This window comes from Semicossyphus pulcher, unplaced genomic scaffold (assembly GCF_022749685.1).
Source record: "Semicossyphus pulcher isolate SPU_LCO1_2020_fin unplaced genomic scaffold, fSemPul1.0.p SCAF_15, whole genome shotgun sequence".
Lineage (NCBI taxonomy): Eukaryota > Metazoa > Chordata > Actinopteri > Labriformes > Labridae > Semicossyphus > Semicossyphus pulcher.
The window spans coordinates 10,553,986-10,571,386 of NW_027211659.1; the positions used below are offsets into that span (position 1 = coordinate 10,553,986).

At 48.5% G+C, this 17,401-nt stretch overlaps 1 protein-coding gene across 1 annotated transcript in view; it reads right to left on the reverse strand.

The window, feature by feature from the left end:
* The window catches only part of igsf3 (immunoglobulin superfamily, member 3), a 77,974-nt gene that overhangs the window by 11,566 nt on the left and 49,007 nt on the right, over window positions 1-17,401 (reverse strand). Inside the window, exons 4-6 of the mRNA XM_069663010.1 lie at window positions 15,939-16,325; window positions 13,215-13,622; window positions 8,456-8,884 (exon numbers count right to left, since the gene is read on the reverse strand). Coding sequence (XP_069519111.1) covers window positions 8,456-8,884; window positions 13,215-13,622; window positions 15,939-16,325 — 1,224 coding nt within the window. The remainder of the gene's footprint in view (window positions 1-8,455; window positions 8,885-13,214; window positions 13,623-15,938; window positions 16,326-17,401) is intronic.

Genomic DNA, 17,401 nt, shown 5'->3' on the forward strand with positions numbered 1-17,401 from the left:
CTGGCTTTTGTTTTCACCGACCTTCATCTCCTCTTTTTTTTTCTCCTCTTGGTCAGTTTGTTTCCTCTGAGGGGAAATAGGAGGGGGAAACTGCGCTGCCTTATAATCAGGTAGGAGATAAACACTCGCGCCTAATTTAGAATTTTTGTGGCACAAAAAAGATGACAGCCTTTCACTTGCCTCTGTGGTTTCCAGGGCAACCCTGTCTCCATTATCAGCGCAAAATGGAGGACCTCAACGATCTATGTTTCAGCAAGAAAGAGCAATTAAAAAAAGAGGCTTTTATTTAGAGAGGCGTCATTATAGAAAATTCACTTAAGAGTTCCTACTTACATTATGTATCTTACTCAATAATATGGAGACATAGCTGTGTATGTACTTTAACCAGCATCTTCCTCAGCTGTGCTTTTATTTTGGCGGTTCTCGTGCACTCTAATGACGCCACACACCCAGCAAACATTCACTAATTGGCCCATTGAACCCTCGTCTCGCCCCCTTCTCATGTGCGCACGATTTGTCTCGTTTAATAGCTACAAAAACTGCCGAGCCCCGAGTCTGTTTTTCTTTTATCTATCAGCGGACACACGTAAGTACACAAAGGCTACAAACACCAGTTTTGATAAGGAAGGAAGATTGTTAAGTGCACCCTAAGCCCCTGAAAAGCTGAACTACTACGCAACTGTTTGTGGAGGAAAAAAAGCGCATGAAAACAACTTCGGGTCCGAGGGGAGAGGAGGAGAGTGCAGCTAAAGGATGCTTCAGTGACAAGTTAGACACACCAACCGCAGCTCGCGCACACACGCGCTTGTGCAAAAAAAATGTTAAGGATAACATCAAAGGAAGTAGGAAGCGGCTCGGGCCGAGCGCTGAGAGGAGGAGAATACAGCCTGCGATTGTGAATCAAAGAGTGTCATCCTTTATTCTTTGGCTACAGAGGAAATTCATTTTCCATCTGTGTTTCTGCTCCAGGTGAAGCGTGTTAATACAAGACGGCCTTTAAACGTTAGAATGTCTGCCTCACCACAAGCTTTGTTTTGCCCAATCGTAACCTCTCTCTTCTCTCCTGTGTTGCCATCATCTCCCAGCTCTTGATCACACTAATCACCCGACGCCGACATGAATATTCAGCAGCCTCACCTGTGGGTTTCATGAATATGAATGAGGCCTAAATGAAGTGCGAGCAGCGGCGGCGCTGGTACGTTTTGGTGCTTTTTAAATATCGCCTAATATGTGCTTAATGACCGCTGAGCTGACAACCCGTCCACCAGGCCGTAGATGTAATGCGTCCACTTATTTGAATGAGGCCAGAGTGGGCAAGTAACAGGACAAAAAAAGAGACATAAAGAGATGAGAGGGATGAATAAAAGTAGAAAGATAGACAGAGAAAAAGAGGGGGACAGGGTTTTTTTAAGGAAGAAAGGTAGAGGAGTTAAAGGATATATCACCAATACGGCACCTACCAACAGAGAGCGGGGGAGTGAGAGAGAGTGAGCGTGCGCAGGGAGGGAGGGAAAGAGAGAGAGAGAGAGCGCCTGGAGAAGATGAGAGAGATGTAAAAGACAGAAAGTGAGGACATGCTCCTGGGGGGATTTCGGGAAAAGCAGCAGGCAGTCTCTCAAGCTCCACTCCAGAGGACTTATAGTCTTAAAGGCTGCCTGCTCCGCCTTTAGCGTTAGCATTAGCACGGCCCTGGGCTAATCCAACGGCCCAGGACCCCGAGCGTGTCAGGACCGGAGGCTTTAGGCACGCCCCGATCCCCCCTGCAGAACAGCTCACTTCTGGCTCGCTGATTCTTGGCAAACATCTGCAGCTACAGTACACACACAAACACACACACACACACACACAAGTCGCTGCGCATCCAGGCCCCGGCTGGACCCTCTGTCACGGGGGACGTAGATCAGAGCCGGCTGCTCGTCGGAGGCAATGAAGGATGGGGTTCCCCTGACTGAAAAGTGGCTCCTCTGCCGAAGAGGGAGCCTAATTTCTATGCTAATGACTGTGATGTATCTGTGATCCCATTGTGTCAGAGGGATATTACCACTCCTCATTCCTCCCCTTTGCAACTCCCTTTTTAATATCATTAAGAACAGGCTAATTACGAGGATCTGCGCAGCCTTGACGACGCCACACACACATGCAACCTCCACAAATATAACTCCTATTCTCTGCCATCACTATGAACACACTGATGCACTCACGGCACTTTCCCCTCGTCCCTCTTCCTGCCTGCCTGTCAGAGAGAGTGATTGCTGGACGCAGGCTGCCCCGACGGGATGCACAAGAGAGAGGGGAGGGGGGTGAGACAGGGGGGGGTCAGGGCAGGGGAACTCTGGGAGATTAATGGCCCAAAAAAGACGCTGGCACAGAGTGAGCATAAAGACATATCAGATTTGAAGCGGGCGCCTGTGTGTGTGTTGGAACGAGGGTCTGCCAATAAGCATAAAACACATTATGCTCATTAAAACTCAGAGAACAGTGGTCGTTCACGAGCGCAGGCCAGAGGCTGGTGTGTGTGTGCATCTATGTATTCAGGAGGCGGCACTGCTGAGCCTCCTCCGGCTCTGCTCCTACTATTAGCCCCTGATTTACATGGGGAGCAGCACCACTGTAGCTAGCTCTGACTTACGACTTCAATTACAGCAGCAGCGGGACACACATGCGCGCACACACACAGGTGCTTAAGACAGACAGACGCAGAGACACAACACAGGGAATCTCATTGTGGCTGCAGATTGGGCCGAACGAGGAAATGAGGCCCGGATTTGATTGGATTTGACAGAAGAATGTGCGTGCGTGTTCTTGTGTGGAGAAGTCTTCGTGAGGGAGAAGACACAGGGAGGAAGGAGTGTGACCTTGAATGTCGGACAGCGGCGCGATTAATCAAGAATCTTTGTGAAATTATTTTCTGTCTCAGTGCACCCCTCGGAGGCTCCTCGTTCATCACCCAGCGTGACCCCGCGTGTTCCGACGGCGCGTGCACTCGTATTATTTGTGTGTGCATTGTGTACACCGCAGGAGAGGCAGGTTGTGTTGCAGACACACAGGCAGCCAGAGGTGGAAGTAACGAATTACAATAATCACGTTAGTGTAATTGAGTAGCTTTTTCGTATTCTTGTTTGAGTCAGCAATTTTACTTAAAGGAGCAGTTCTCCCCTGGAAAAAGCCGCTGTCAGTCAAAGCTGGTTCTCTGTAATCAACAGAAGCAATATTTGAAATTGGCGTCATAGCTGTGGAGAAAGTCGTACAAACAGCTTGTGGTTTCGCCCATTCTACATTCCTACAACACCCAGCATGCATTGCGCCCCTCCCTCTGAAAGGAACGGCCCAGTGAGAGACGCTGGAGTGAAATACTACTGTTTCTCAGCGGTACAGAATCCGAAATACGACGAGAATATACCGGTGGATCGTCTAAAAAATAGTCGGGTCTGCAGTCTACATTTCAAACCTGACGATTTTGAACGACACATGACATCGGAGACGGCGTCCTAGACTGAGGAAGTGTAGTTTAGCAAGCTCCCTGGCCTCTGGCGAAGGTCTGAGGTTAGGACTGAGGTTGAAAATCGACAAACTGGCCCTTTAAGTATGTTTTCAATTAAGTAATTATGTAATTTGCTACATTTGTACATCAGTCTGCTACTGAGTAAAATATTAATCTAAGGATAATGTGAACTACAAAGAAAACTGACCTTGACCAGACACCAATCAAATGCATCGCATCAAAAACAGGCCAATCAGATTAAAGTGTCATGCATCGCCTCAAAACAGCGGTGCCGGTTGATTTACACTGACGACGAAGCGAAGAAGGAGAGCTGGGCTGCAACTTCTAACCCGACACATCACGTGAGTGAACCATGAATGAGACTGAAGAGAGTTCGGAGGAAACACCACCTTTGACACGAAGTGAAAGTTTTTTGTTTGACCACAAACAGCCGTTAGAGCGCCCTTTTCAAAGCCACCAGACTCCATTAACAAAAATAGTAATTTTACCTCGCAGAGTAGGGGACGTGCTGGTCTACCGCTGCCTCGTTCCACATCGTAACACACGCTAGTTCGGAAATAAACTAACCATTTAAAACACCACACAACAAAACAAACAAACAAACTGATCGAGGCAGCGGTAGACCATCAGCAACGCCCCCGTGTTCTGTGAGGTAAAATTACTGTTTTTGTGAATGGAGTCTGGTGGCTTTAAAGAGAGCTATATAACTGCTGTTTCTGGTTAAACAAAGGGTTTCACTCTTTGACAAAAGGTCCAGCTGTTCTCATTTTGAAGCCAAAACATGTAAACATGGGGCCCAGGTTTGAAAATAACAAAGTTAATTTGCATAGGATGCATGTGTGAGGTCACTTTGGCAAATGTTGTTGATTATAAAAATCAGCAGGGTGTGAAAGTAACTAAGTAGTTTATTTTAAGAACTTTTTACGTGAGCTACTTTTTACTTTTACTTGAGTAGAATATTTCAGTACTCTTCACACGTCTGCAGGCAGCCCATGCACAGATTGCAGCCTCAGGTGAGCTTGTAGGCAAACCCGAACTGTATCCTAAAACAGGGCACAGGAAACATGTGCAACCCCAACACCAACAACAACAACAACAACAGCGCTGTGATAAAGCGGCTATTGTGTGCGAACGAGCAGAGCCGCAATATCCTAATTATTTATGAAATGCTGACAATGGTGAAGGAGCCGTTTGAAGAAAAATGTAAACATAATGGAGAGAATTATGAGGACGAGGAGGAGGAGGGAAGCAGGGAATTATAAAATATTGAAAAATCACAAGAGTGGAGGAGAAGCTGGGGGCGTGCGGGGAGGGGGGGAGGAACACGCAGCTAAGTGAGAGTGAAGGGGAAAGAAGACATTAAGAGAGACTTATGGGGAGAGTGAGAACAAAATGCGGAAAGAGCAAAGATGGAGCGAGAGAGAGAGAAAGGAGGACGTGAGGGTGATCGGCTGGGCCTTAATGAAGATAGACAGCTCCTATCCATGCCCTGATAAGCAGGAATCTCCCATCACCGCAGCGCTGCCACTGCTATCAATAACGGCTGGGTGGCAAGTACTTCGCTGGCATGAAAGGAGAGCACATGCAGCATCTGCTAGTGCCAGCCCAAATTAAATGGGAAGACACCCTCAAGAGCTATCAGACGGAGAGACAGAGCGGGCACACGAGGAGGGACCAGATTAAGCGGGAAAGTAGGAGGCATATATCCTCTAACTCAAAGCGCAAAAACAAGAGCGAGGATAAGAATAAGCAACATCTATTCCTGCGTCGTGATGTTTGATCATGTGAGCGAAAGGTAGCCGGGCGAGCGTAGGTGTGCGACGAGAGATGAGCTGAAACTCTAAGTGGGACACCCCCCCTTTTCCCCTCCATCATCACCATCATCATTCCAGCTCAGCCAATAACCAGACGGTCTTAATATCCCACTCCTCATGCCAGACACACGCGCGCTCAATGTGCACACGCACACACTCCGATGATGAGAAAAAAACGTATTGAACTCCCAAAACCATCATTAATCTAAACTCCGGTTCCATTAGGGGAAGATTCAGCATAATTAGTTTTTTCTGTGTGTGTGTGTGTGTGTGCTGGAGAGATGATGAAGAGTGTGTTTTTGTGTGTAGTTTGAGTTATGAGTCGATGATATTAGATTGTGTCGTAGAGGCTGAGGCTTCCCTGGTGATCTGCCATGCTGAACATGTGTTTGCCATTATTGCATTTCAGAAACAGACGAAGAGAAAACTCAATCAGGTGGAATCTAATATCACCGCCACTGTATGTGGAACTGTACGCCGTGTGTTTATGCTTTTTTGTGCGCGTGTGGATTCCCTCTGCTGTGAGGGCTAATATTGAATTGTGTTCCAGCATAAGATAATTACACTTTTGCTCTGGGGAGGTAACCCCGCCTCCCTCGCAGTGTGTGTCCATGTGCTGCACGCTCGTCTGTACATGCTTGTGCTCCTGCGTGTGCAGTTAGCTGTTCTCAGCATGAAGCCTGCTGTGGGTAATTCAAACCAAACTGCTGCCCTCACAATGAACATAAAAATATTGGATGTGTGCGCCTCTGATACGACCCGTGGGGGATTTGAACACAGGCAGTGTGCTGCCTAATGCAATCTGGAAACAGGAAGTAGATCCGGGCTGGGCTATAGGCGGCTCGCTCGTTTGACGTCCTGCTGACCGCCTGTCTGCGTCTGAGCGGCGTTCGCTTCTGTTTCATCTACTTCCAGCTTTTAGCTTCTGCTGATCTAAGATGCATGGATGTTGGATCAAGGGCGCTACTTCTGATGCTAGTTTTTCCTCTCCGCTTTTGAAGTTCCACAATAATTTAATGAGGAGCGTCAGACTTTCTTATGTGCAGCACGCACGCACGTCCTTCCTCTGATATAAGGCGGCGGTGTAATGGAGCATCAGGAGAAGCAGGAGGAACAGCGCTGCCTTTGTGTCAGGGGCGAGGTGGTCGCTGTATACATGCACGGTAAGCATACGACAGCTCTCACAGGAACACGTTTGCAGGCGCAGTCATGCGAGGACTTGCACACGCACATGTATGTTCACACGTAATGCTGGGGAGGCGGCTCATACATATTGAGCAGGTACCCTTTGGAAGCACTATTTAAAGTCTCTCAATAATGAATCTGGTCAGATGCTGTGTTTGCGCACACCTCATTACACACACTCGCCTTTATCCAGCTTCTTCTTTGAGAGAGAGGAGCTCCAAATGCCAGGCGCTCATTTAGCCAGGAGTGGTTAACATTTAGGGAAACAGAGAGGGGAAAAGCAGATGGGGAGGAGAGGCACGAGGCGAACAGAGACATCCTACATTCTGACAAATGAATCATCTTTCTAAATGAAGGTCTGCTCTGCACAACCCCCAACAAAAAAAAAGAAGGAGTGGAGGAGTGAGCGGGACTGAGCCGGGGCCTCTGCAACCAATGGGATGAAGGAATTACTCACTCGCTCGCCCGCTCACCCCCGTGAGATAGTGCCCTTACACACAGAGCGATCGCGGCGTTATGGTAACTGATTGGCTTTCGGTCGGCGACTGATCACATCGTCACAGTTACTGATGGCCTCACCAAGGTAACGGATCGCTCTGTCATGGAGACGCCGCTCGAAAAGAGAGTCGGAGGAGGACTTGAGAAGTATTTATTCCACTGCAAAATGTGTGTGTGTGTGTTTTTGTGCGCCCTTAAGACGTCTCTGGTTGAGGATAAACAATGTAAACTGCACACGGGGAGACGGTAAATGAGCATTCAGGATGACAAGTCGATTTCCAAATACGTCCTGAAGGGTCCGGGGACGCTGTGCGTTCTGCGTGATCGGTTAAGGTCAGGGCACAGGCAGTCAAGCAATAAGGAGTGCACTGTCTGATCCGTGCTGCTTCTGTATGCATGTGTGTGTGTGTGTGAGTGTTTTTACATCAGTTAGCATTTGTGTGTTTATCTGAATCAATAACAGCGGGGCATTAGAGACTATCTATACAGTACATGTGACTACATTCTGCTGGCTCGCTTTGATAAAGTTATCGATCAGCGCAGTCTGACTCTGAACTCAATAAAGCCTCTTACTTATCCTCACCTGAACATGGAGGAAGTCTGCAGGGAGGGAAAGAAACACAGAAATCGAGCATGTATCTATTTCTGATTCGCTCGTGATCACAAATAAACCGACAAACATTTTGTCATTTTCAGAACATGAAACGGCACTTTTTTCCCGCCTCCCACGTACTTCTCTCGTGATCCTCCTGCCAAATCCAACAACATCTTGACCGCGTTGGTACTACAGGTCCCACAATGCTTTGCTGGACTGCCTTCAAAGCTTTTTCTTTAACAGCGGGATGAGCGTTTGCCTCAGGCACGTTCACCTGAACAAATGAAGTATCATACTGTTGAGGTGCACCAGACTGGGCTAAATTGGGCCGGTGTGTGTTTGTCTACGTCTGTGTGTGTTTGTTGTCCGTGTTCCGGCTCTAATTGGGCCGTGTTTGACTGGGTTTTTTCTGTGTGTGTATGTGTGGAGCGCGGAGGGCCAATGAGGGCGGCGGAGACAGTTTAATGCCTCCGCTGAGGAAAAAGGTTCAAGGACAGATTGCTCACTCCCTTTATCACTCCCTCACTATCTGCCTCCGCGCTTTGCCTCCCTCTTTTCTACCTCTTTCACTCGGTTTTCCCTTCCTGTGGGATATTTAGCAATCCATTCACCGCGCTCCATTAGGAGACTCCACCCTGCACTGCACACACACACACATACACACACACTCCAATTAGTGGCTAAACCAGAGACTAAGAGCAATTAGAGCTGCCAGAAATCCTCTAAGCTCGGCTGAATTCACTACATGCGAGCGCGTGTGTGAGTGTGACTCTGAATCTGTGTTTATCCTTGTTTGTGTGCTCGTCTGTGTCCACTCCAATTAGGTGTGTGTGTGTCTGGCAAGCAGCCACGCAGCTTTACCTGGCTGTAGGACGCTGATGCCGAGCAGGTTGGAGGTGCGGTTGGCCACTCTGCTCCAGCTGTTGTCGTAATTCCTCCTCCAAAGCACGGCGGTGCACTGGTACTTGCCAGCCTCGCGCCGCCCTGCCCGGGTCACCGACAAACGGAAGTTGGTGTTGGAGTGCGAGCGGTCCACCGTGGTGCGTGTGCCCAGCCCCAGCAGCTGCTCCCCCCACTGCAGCGTGCCCTCGCGGGTGAAAGTCACCAGGTCTTTGAACTCTCCCTGATCCTCCTCGTCGTCGGATTCCGCGCCGGCCGGCATGAAGCGCCAGGTGACGGAGGTGGGGACGCGAGGGTTGTGGCGCGGCTTCACCAGACACAGGAGGTCGAAGGAGTCTCCGAAGGTAACAGACGGCGTTCGGGAGACGGCTGACACCATGAAGGAGGACTCTAGATGGGGGGAAGAAGAGATGAGAGGATGTTAGGAGGACAGATTGTCAAATGGGCTTTTTATTTGACTAATGACGAGCCTTCAAACAGAGTGCTGCTGATTGCTCGTAAAAGCACAACAGAGGCCGGCTGTGTGATCGAGTCGGCTCTCTAAAAGCTCAGCAAATGGTGCGCCGGTTCATATTCTTCTCCAGGAAGTGACTTTCCTTTTAAGCATGGCGACCAAGAGGAACAAAGCCCCCTGCTGGAACAAACACACACTATTTACTGAAAGTGCACCGACTCCTTTGTGAAGCAGCTCTAAATCTCTGCAAGCTTTCCCCTCCGTCATTACGGCCTCTGCGCCATTTAGCTTACGCGTGCGCCTCAGTATGTATGTATATACCTCCCTCCCTGTGTTTGTGTCTCTTACTGTGAGCGAGCCTCAAAATTAATGGGTGATGCAACAAAGAAAGCCCGGGGGGGAGATTTCCTCTAAGCGCCGGTGTTCGATCTCCGCCCAGCTCCCTGCCAAGTCTAAACTATCCTCATTAAGCTAAGAACGTTCACCTAACTCCATATGTTATTGCCAAGAAACATCCACACCGGAAAGCACGGGAGCCGGGAGAGACGGGGGATATAAAACAACCTGGAACGGCTGCAAGTATTTTAAGGCCTTTCAGCGAATATGAATGATTGAGCTGGAGTTTGAAGACGGTCAAGATAAAGACAGAAACAAGGAAGCGGGACTTGACAGAGACTTTCCCTCAGCCTCTCTCTCTCTCTCTCTCTTCCTCTGTCAGCCATCACCTCCCCCCCCCCCGGTGTCCTTCAGGGTGCGTAATCAATGGCTTTCTGTCCGTTCTTGGCTACTGCAGGGACAGCTGCCTGGGACCATAATTCTCTAATAGACAATAACTCTCCCCTCTCACTCTATCTCTCATCTCCTTCTGCCTCTCTTGCACCCATCAATTCCCCGCAATGTTAGCCTGCCTGTGTGATAGGAAGAGGATGTTACTCTGATCCATTTTCCCATACAAGTCTCTCTGTTTGTGGGAATACACGTTAATTTGTCTATCTAGCACTCAAGTGCAACCTCAGACACCTTTGTCGTCACTGCGGCGACCGCATCTCATAGAGGACACCCCTCTCTCATCCCCTCCAGGTCATTTCAGCCCACAGAGTCCATAATGAAGGAGACTGTGAATTAAATGAAGGACCAGTGAGCATATATAAACTTTTCTTTTTTAATTAATTAGCTACAAAGACTGACGAAACCAGGCAAGAGTTGTAGAAACAGAAGGGAAAGTGGTCTGTCCGCATGGCAGCTTTGGATCCAATAAAACTGCAGCTGGAAGCTAAAGTGAGAAAAACGAGCACCATAAGAAAATCTGAGAAGTAGTAAAACACACACATTGACCGTCACACAACAGCGAGCACTTAGCAAACCCTTTGATCAACAAGCGCTGAGGAGAGGAAAGAGGAGACGTCGAGGAGAGTAACTGAAGAGCAGCTCCGGACTTCTTCCCCCTGATTTGCATAATGCGTCCCTTGTTCCTCAAACTAATGTTTCTGTTGTTGCCCGAACTTAACAAATGGCCACTTAAAAACTGACATCTCTTCTCTGCAGCACCGCTGTGTGCTGCTGCGGGGAGCTAATCCGTCGGCCTGTGTGTGTGTGTGTGTGTCAAGCGCGGCTCTCCTGGCCTGCCAGCTCCTCACTGCTCCGCTCCAGTGGCTTCCTCCGCCCGTACGTTGGATGTTCAGCTTAACTCAGCGCTGACAGAGGCGAGCCACAGACTGTGAAACACATTGGCGCCCGCTGCATTTCCATTCTAATAATTCTGCCTAATCCATACGTGTGTGTGTGTGTGTGTGTCTATGATGGGTGTCACTGCTGTTGACGTGTGGCAGGTGGTGTGAGAGTGTGTGTGTCAATATGGCTCCTTCCCTTAAGCGATGCATGAATGAACCACAGAGTATTTCACTATGTGGACTTCATGTGTTACCTGCGCCGCTAATCAGTCTTTAGCAGATCACAAACCATATGTCTCTCTTTGATTTCGGTGTGCATGTGTGCAGACACACTTTGTTGTCAGAGGTTTTACTACACACACACACACACACACACACACACACACACACACACACACACACACACACACGTGGGACGGGACTTACTGGATACGTGCATACGTTAATGTTCAGATTAAACAGCTGACAGATGTAGGACATTTTCTGCCGCTCGATATGAAGCTTTAGTGTAAATAATATTACAGCAGGATAAACAGTGTGATTCATACGATACGTGGTAAATCCTGAGGGTTAAACCTGCGAGAAGCAGCTGCTGACACAGCTCTGCTTATTGTTGTTTTTGGTTGTTTCTAATGACAGCTTCCTGTTGTGTTCAGTGACGGTGTGGGGGTGGAGCTGGAGTCTCTGAGGGCGGTGTCAGAGAGGAAGTTACGTGTCATCTTGGACAATGGCTGTGTCCGAAACCGCATACTAACGTACTGCCTACTACATCCTCAAACAGTATGTACTGCATACTGCCTACTAACCTGACTATTAGGATGCCGGTGGCATCATACTCAGACCCGTCTTCTCTGTATCACGTGACTTAATCGTTTATGTATGTCCGGTCTGATCTCCGGTCCATCTCCGCCATAGTAGAAACTGAATAGCCGCAATGCATTTTGGGGCGGTTGAGTACAACCAGTGAGCTGCCGTCTCATACATCCGGGCCGATCTAGTATACATCCGGGCATTTCTCTCATACACAAAATTGCATACTATGAGATGGGAACGCATGACATACTCAATTTTACTTCACGGTTAGTATGATTAGTATGATAGTATGCGGTTTCGGACACACCCAATGTCTCCCAGCCACTCCATGACGTGCTGGTAAAGCGCAGGAGCACGTTAAGTGAAAGACTCATTCTCCCAAGATGCACCACAGAACGCCACAGAACGCCACAGGAAGTCATTCCTGCCTTTGGCCATCAAACTTTTCAACTCCTCCTATCCAAATTTCTGCCTGGATAGAAATAAAGTGGATCTAGTTCTTGTTCCTGTTTGAGCCGCTTTGGCATGACCATATTTGAATGTGGTTTTTCCAATACAGCCTTTTTTAATTGGATCTTTCTGACTCATCAGAACAGAAAAACTTAAATTATCACATGCAGGTTTATCATGTTCGGCTGTTTACCACATACTTTGTTATGTTTTATGTAAAAAGTTATTAATAAAGCGTCATGTTTCAGATGATTGGATGTCCATCCTGTCTGTTTTAACTCTCTCTGCAAATAATAATTTATCTTCTTACCTCTTCAGGGGGGTATAAGACCACTATGGAGCAGGATTTGAGGTTATCGAGGTCACTTCAGGGTCAACTGAGGGGTTTTCAGTATTACCAAGGTGGTGCTAACTTATGCTGAACACCTAATCTGCTCCGGAGCGCGTTGGAGATAAGAGATCAACCTTAACGAAACACCACCAACTGACCAATCAGGTCTCTTGATTCAGGAGCTCTGTGAGCTGATCGTGAGAGGGAGGAGGGAGAGAGAGCGGTTAAACACTTCCTCTTATACCGTCTGAATGATATTCATTGTGCTTTACTGATATACATCTACAACAGAGACTGATCACAGCACTGAAGCCTTGTACTTGTATTTCTATGAAAGAAAGCTTTAAACTGCTTTAAATTGTGGTTTTATATTTGTTTTATTTGCTCCATAAGTCTGAGAAGTCTAAATCATAAACGCCAAATAAATACATCGGTGCAATGTATTAATTTAATGCATCACATCTAGGGTCTTGATATATATCTAAAATCACAGTTTGTAAATATGCCGATCAGCTGACGGCAGACTATGTGTGATTGGTCATACGCTGCAGACTCCGCCCCTTTTATGTGAACGCGCTCATAGAAACCCCGGGTTGACGACTTAACCGGCGTCGTGTGTTCGCTTAGTGCGATCCCCTTTGTTAGGATTAACCAGAAGATACCCAGGGTATGTGCAGCTCTCTGTGTAGCATAGGCCCCAGGTTGATAACGGGCTTTGTGCACACAGCAAGATCAGGTTTCAACAATATAAGAAAACACTGGATTTACATGATGAAAGCTGCCAGGCAGTGTTAGAAAGACTTCAGACTTACTGCCTATTCTCTAGTTTTGGGACTATTTTAAATTAATGCTGAATCATTTATGTGCTATGGCCAGTTAAGATTATTTTTAGCCCCTCAAAGAAATTTTAGCTGAGGTCATGTCAAGATACTTAATGACACATTTAAACAACAGAAGAAGACAGAAACTACACTAGGGTTGGATTAGTCGGCAGTATCTTACCAACAGTTTTGACGGTGACCGTCTTGCTGGCCGCCTTCTCTCCGATCTTCTCCCAGTTTAGCTCTGGCTCAGTGCCGGTCTGAAGCCACTCGGTGGCCGTGCAGCTGTACTGACCCTCGTCTCCGGGTAAGGCGTTATACAGCGACAGAGAGAACGCGTCGGCCCCCACCTTCTCCACGCGGATCTCCCCGTAGCTGGAGCGCTCCCTGTAGACGGGGCTGTGCCACACCGTGCCGTCCCGATCCACAGAGGCCAGCTCCTGGGCCGGTCCCGTCTCCTCCTTGTCCGTCCACTGCCAGGACACGGAGAGGGGGCCTGTGGTGGTTTGGACCAGGCAGGTCAGCTGGATGACATCGCCCTCCAGGACCTCTGAGGAGTTAGTGGACAACGACACGGTGATGTTGCTCTCTGAAAAGGAAGAGAAAAGAGAGAGACACGGAGGTGAGACAGGACACATAAAAGGCGTCAGAGTTCCTCAAAATCTCGACTCCCAGAGACAACAAGACGCACGCTCTCTGTGTTAAAGAATTCACAGAGTACAGGAGGCCAGGGGCGGTAAAACAAAACGTGGTTCCTGTTCCTGGGTGTATAACCAAGTGTGTGCGTCTGCGTGCGTGTGCATGTATCTGAGCGCTTTTGTAACTGGCCTCAGGCACATCACAGTGAAATCCCAAAGAAGCGGCCCTTGCGAGTTGGTGTGTGCGGGTTTGGATCCTCTTACTGAACCCTGCGCGGCCGTGTTGACCGAGTCTGCGGGCGCAGGGAAGACGTCTCAGATCACAGGGCTCAGCGGCACTTCAGAAGAAGCAGAGGATAAAAGTCTTTACTGGCTCTTCTGCTCTTTATCTCGACTCTCATCACTTCATCGTCCATCAGACATCACCGAGCTCGAGCTTGACCCTCTTTTTTCCCCCGCCCTGTGGGACGAATGCTGCTGCTGCTCTCTCTTGAGGGCGTGGCTTAAATCTTGCTCACTCTTTCCGTCTCTCTCTCCCCTCAGGCCAAGCTCTGCTGCTTCCCTCTCAGCTCGCCGGCCCTCCTAATAAGCGCGAGCTCTCTCTGTGAATATGGAATAAACTCGCTTCTTATTTCTATCACACTCAAATGAACAAAGGGAGAACCCTTCATCCTTTTCCTCCTCGTTTTTGTCTCTCATTGTTACAGCTTCATAGTTTCCTCCACAGCTGAGGACATATTGTATTCCATTACTTTTTCACACCGAGGAGAGAGATTGTCTGCTTTCTGGACAGCTGCGGCTTCCTCAAACTTTCCTCTTTTTCTTCCCCTCAAACTTTTACTTCTAACTTTCGCAATTGCCAACCCGCTGCTCTTTCTTCTTTGTTTTTCAAACTTCAGAATGCATTTCCTCTGGTTTACAGTAAACCCTCCTCTCTTCCTCTTCCTCTCCCTACCCTTGCACTCGTCCTTTTTTATCCGTATGACAGAGATTCAGCTTGGCATGAGAGCTCTCCCTCCCCCCTTCCTCATCGCAAAGGTAAACTCATCTATCAGCATTGATTTGCCACAAGTGTTTACCTCCGTTTTTCCTCTGCTGTCACCCGAGCCTGCCTCTGACTCATCAACTTTAACCCCTGTCTCACCCTATTACCGACTCCCACTCGACTCCCCCAATTAAAGTGATGAAGCACTTCTTGAAAATGTGTGTGCGTGCGAGGAAGCCACCATGAGAGGACAGTTTGCGCAGGAAAAACATGCCGGCTTGACCACAACTGCTGTACTTCTCGGAAGTTCTCCTCTAATAACCATGGCCATTATCCTGTGTAAACCCTATAAACATCCTTTATGGGGCATTAAGGTCTTTTGTTGGAAAAACAAAACCTCCCATACAGAGAGGCTCCCCGGAGACGGCTGCAGGCTCGGGGCCATTGTTTTGGGCTGATTTAGCAGGGGGTGCAGCTCGGTCAGGATAAGGTAGCGCTGGCTGCGCGCGAGGAGATACTACTCTGTGGTTATTATGTTTTATTATGCTGGTAGCAGCTGGCTTCATGCACTGTTCCCGTCCTGAGAGACATGGAGGTAGAGAGAGAGAGAGAGAAGAGGGGATGAACTGGTGAGAGGGGCGCTTTCCAGCTGCCAGTGAAGAAGCAGAATCTCAGGGACGGATGAGACAAGGTTTGTCTGTACATTTGCATCGATCAGCTGCGAGCTTGACACAAAACCCCTGCCCTGCTTAACCCAGCTGAAGTGGTCCGCCTCGGTAAAACACGTAAAATTAGCCCGGGGAACCACTTAGAGGACCCCGGAGAGCAGGGGCGCCTTTCTCTGCTTCTTTTCTCTCTCCACGCTTTAATTTCATGGCTGTTAGCTCGGCCTCCTCGAGTCTTCTGCTCTCCATTATCCTGCTATAGTGTTACCCCCTCCCCTCCTCCTCTTAGCTAAAGCCAAGGAAATTGGAAGGCCCATAATGCTGCATTACCAGTCCTTTGCAGTCCATTCAAACAGAAAATATATTAGGAATAAGAGTGGCATTATCCATTCCCCTCTTACTCACAGTTAACAATAGCGGCTGTGCTGCTATCTCTTAAAGGCCACCTTGGAGAAAGAGTAAGATAGAGGGAGTCTGGAGAGGAGCACAGCATGGCATCCCATACTGCCTACATGAAGATAAAGCTGTTATTATGAAGAGCTCATCATTCTGAGTGTAATTGACAACTAAGGACAGGACAAGCAAGCCGGTGGCCTCGAGGAGCGATGATTACTCACTGAGCGGCTGGACTGTGATCTGGACGTTCCTGGACCTCTTGCTGCGGTCGATGAAGTCTCCCGTGGGCGTCTTCTCTCGCTCCGTCACGCGGCAGATGTACTTCCCGGCGTCCTCGGGGCGTAGGTGCTGCAGCTTGAGCAGGTGCACGTTGGCGCTCTCTTTCCGGACGGTCATGTGACCGGCCGCCTCTCGGGCGACGTACTCGGGGCCCAGGACAGGCACGGCACTGGGGCCCACCACGGCCACCGGTGAGCTGCTGAAGACCCACGACACCGAGAAGAAGCGCTCTGGGACGTTCTGGGCCTCAATGGTGCAGCGAAGCTCCAGCGGCTCACCGGCCGTGAAGGACCGTCGCTCCGTGCTCACCTGGATGCTGAAGTCTCGATCTGAGGGGAAGAAGAGGAGAGGAAACAATGAAGGTTAAAGGATTGTTTTAGGAGAACAAAACTCACTGTGATATGAAACAAAAAAAGAAAATCCTCTTTTGAATGTTGCACAAAATTGCAGCTCAGTAAGATAAGAACAGTGAATGTACAAAACCTTTGAATACGACACTAGATTTTAAATGTAGCAGCAGAAGGAAAGGAGTACAGGTGGGAGGGGATCTCTTCAAGAAGGGGATATTTGTTACACTCCCAAACAACTTGTTTCTGATGTCTTAAACAAGAGTGATGTCTAAATACAGCTGCATTGAAATGCCAAACACGCTGCCTTTTCTTAATATCCACCGTCTGGGAAGCTGAACCTGCATGCTGGCAGAGAGGGAGTGAGACGACGGAGAGCGGCGAGTGGTAGAGGTGGGATTTGAGGTGGTCAGGAATGGATGGGTGCAATTAAAAAGCATCAGTTAAAAAAAGAGAGAAAAGAAACGAGAGAAGCTTGAGAGGTCACGCAGGTCTTTGCTTCTGTAAAACGCTGATCTTTCAGAGCCCGCTGCTCTCGTTCCCCCCTTGGTTTCACCTCTGCAATAAAAAACACATCTAATTAACATTCTCTTCAGCAGTGTGAAACAGAGTCAGGCTCTCTCCTCCTCCTGCACAGTCTCAGACAGAACGGGCAGAGTAAACACAGCGACTGCGAGCTCTCGCCCATATTACGCCTGCTGTCTGCGCATGTGCGGCCGTGTGTCTGTGTGTTTGGTTTTATTTGCTGTATTAATTTCCGGATGATGAGCGTAGTATGTATCAGAGACGGCTGCTTTGCCTCTCAGTGAGGTGGTCGCCCCGAGCTGTAATTACAAAGACTTTAAACAGACTTCCTGAGAGACACACTCATGTGGAGAAGTTCAAAGGCAGAGGCTGCTATAGAGCTTGTTACGCGGGGGCACACGGTGGTGGGAGGGTGAGGGGTATTGTTAGTGTTTACACAAACATGTGAATGTACAGACACACTAAATATTGACATACAGACGTTTAATAAGAGACAAACAGCATGGAGATAATGGTACGGGTTTGGGAATGTG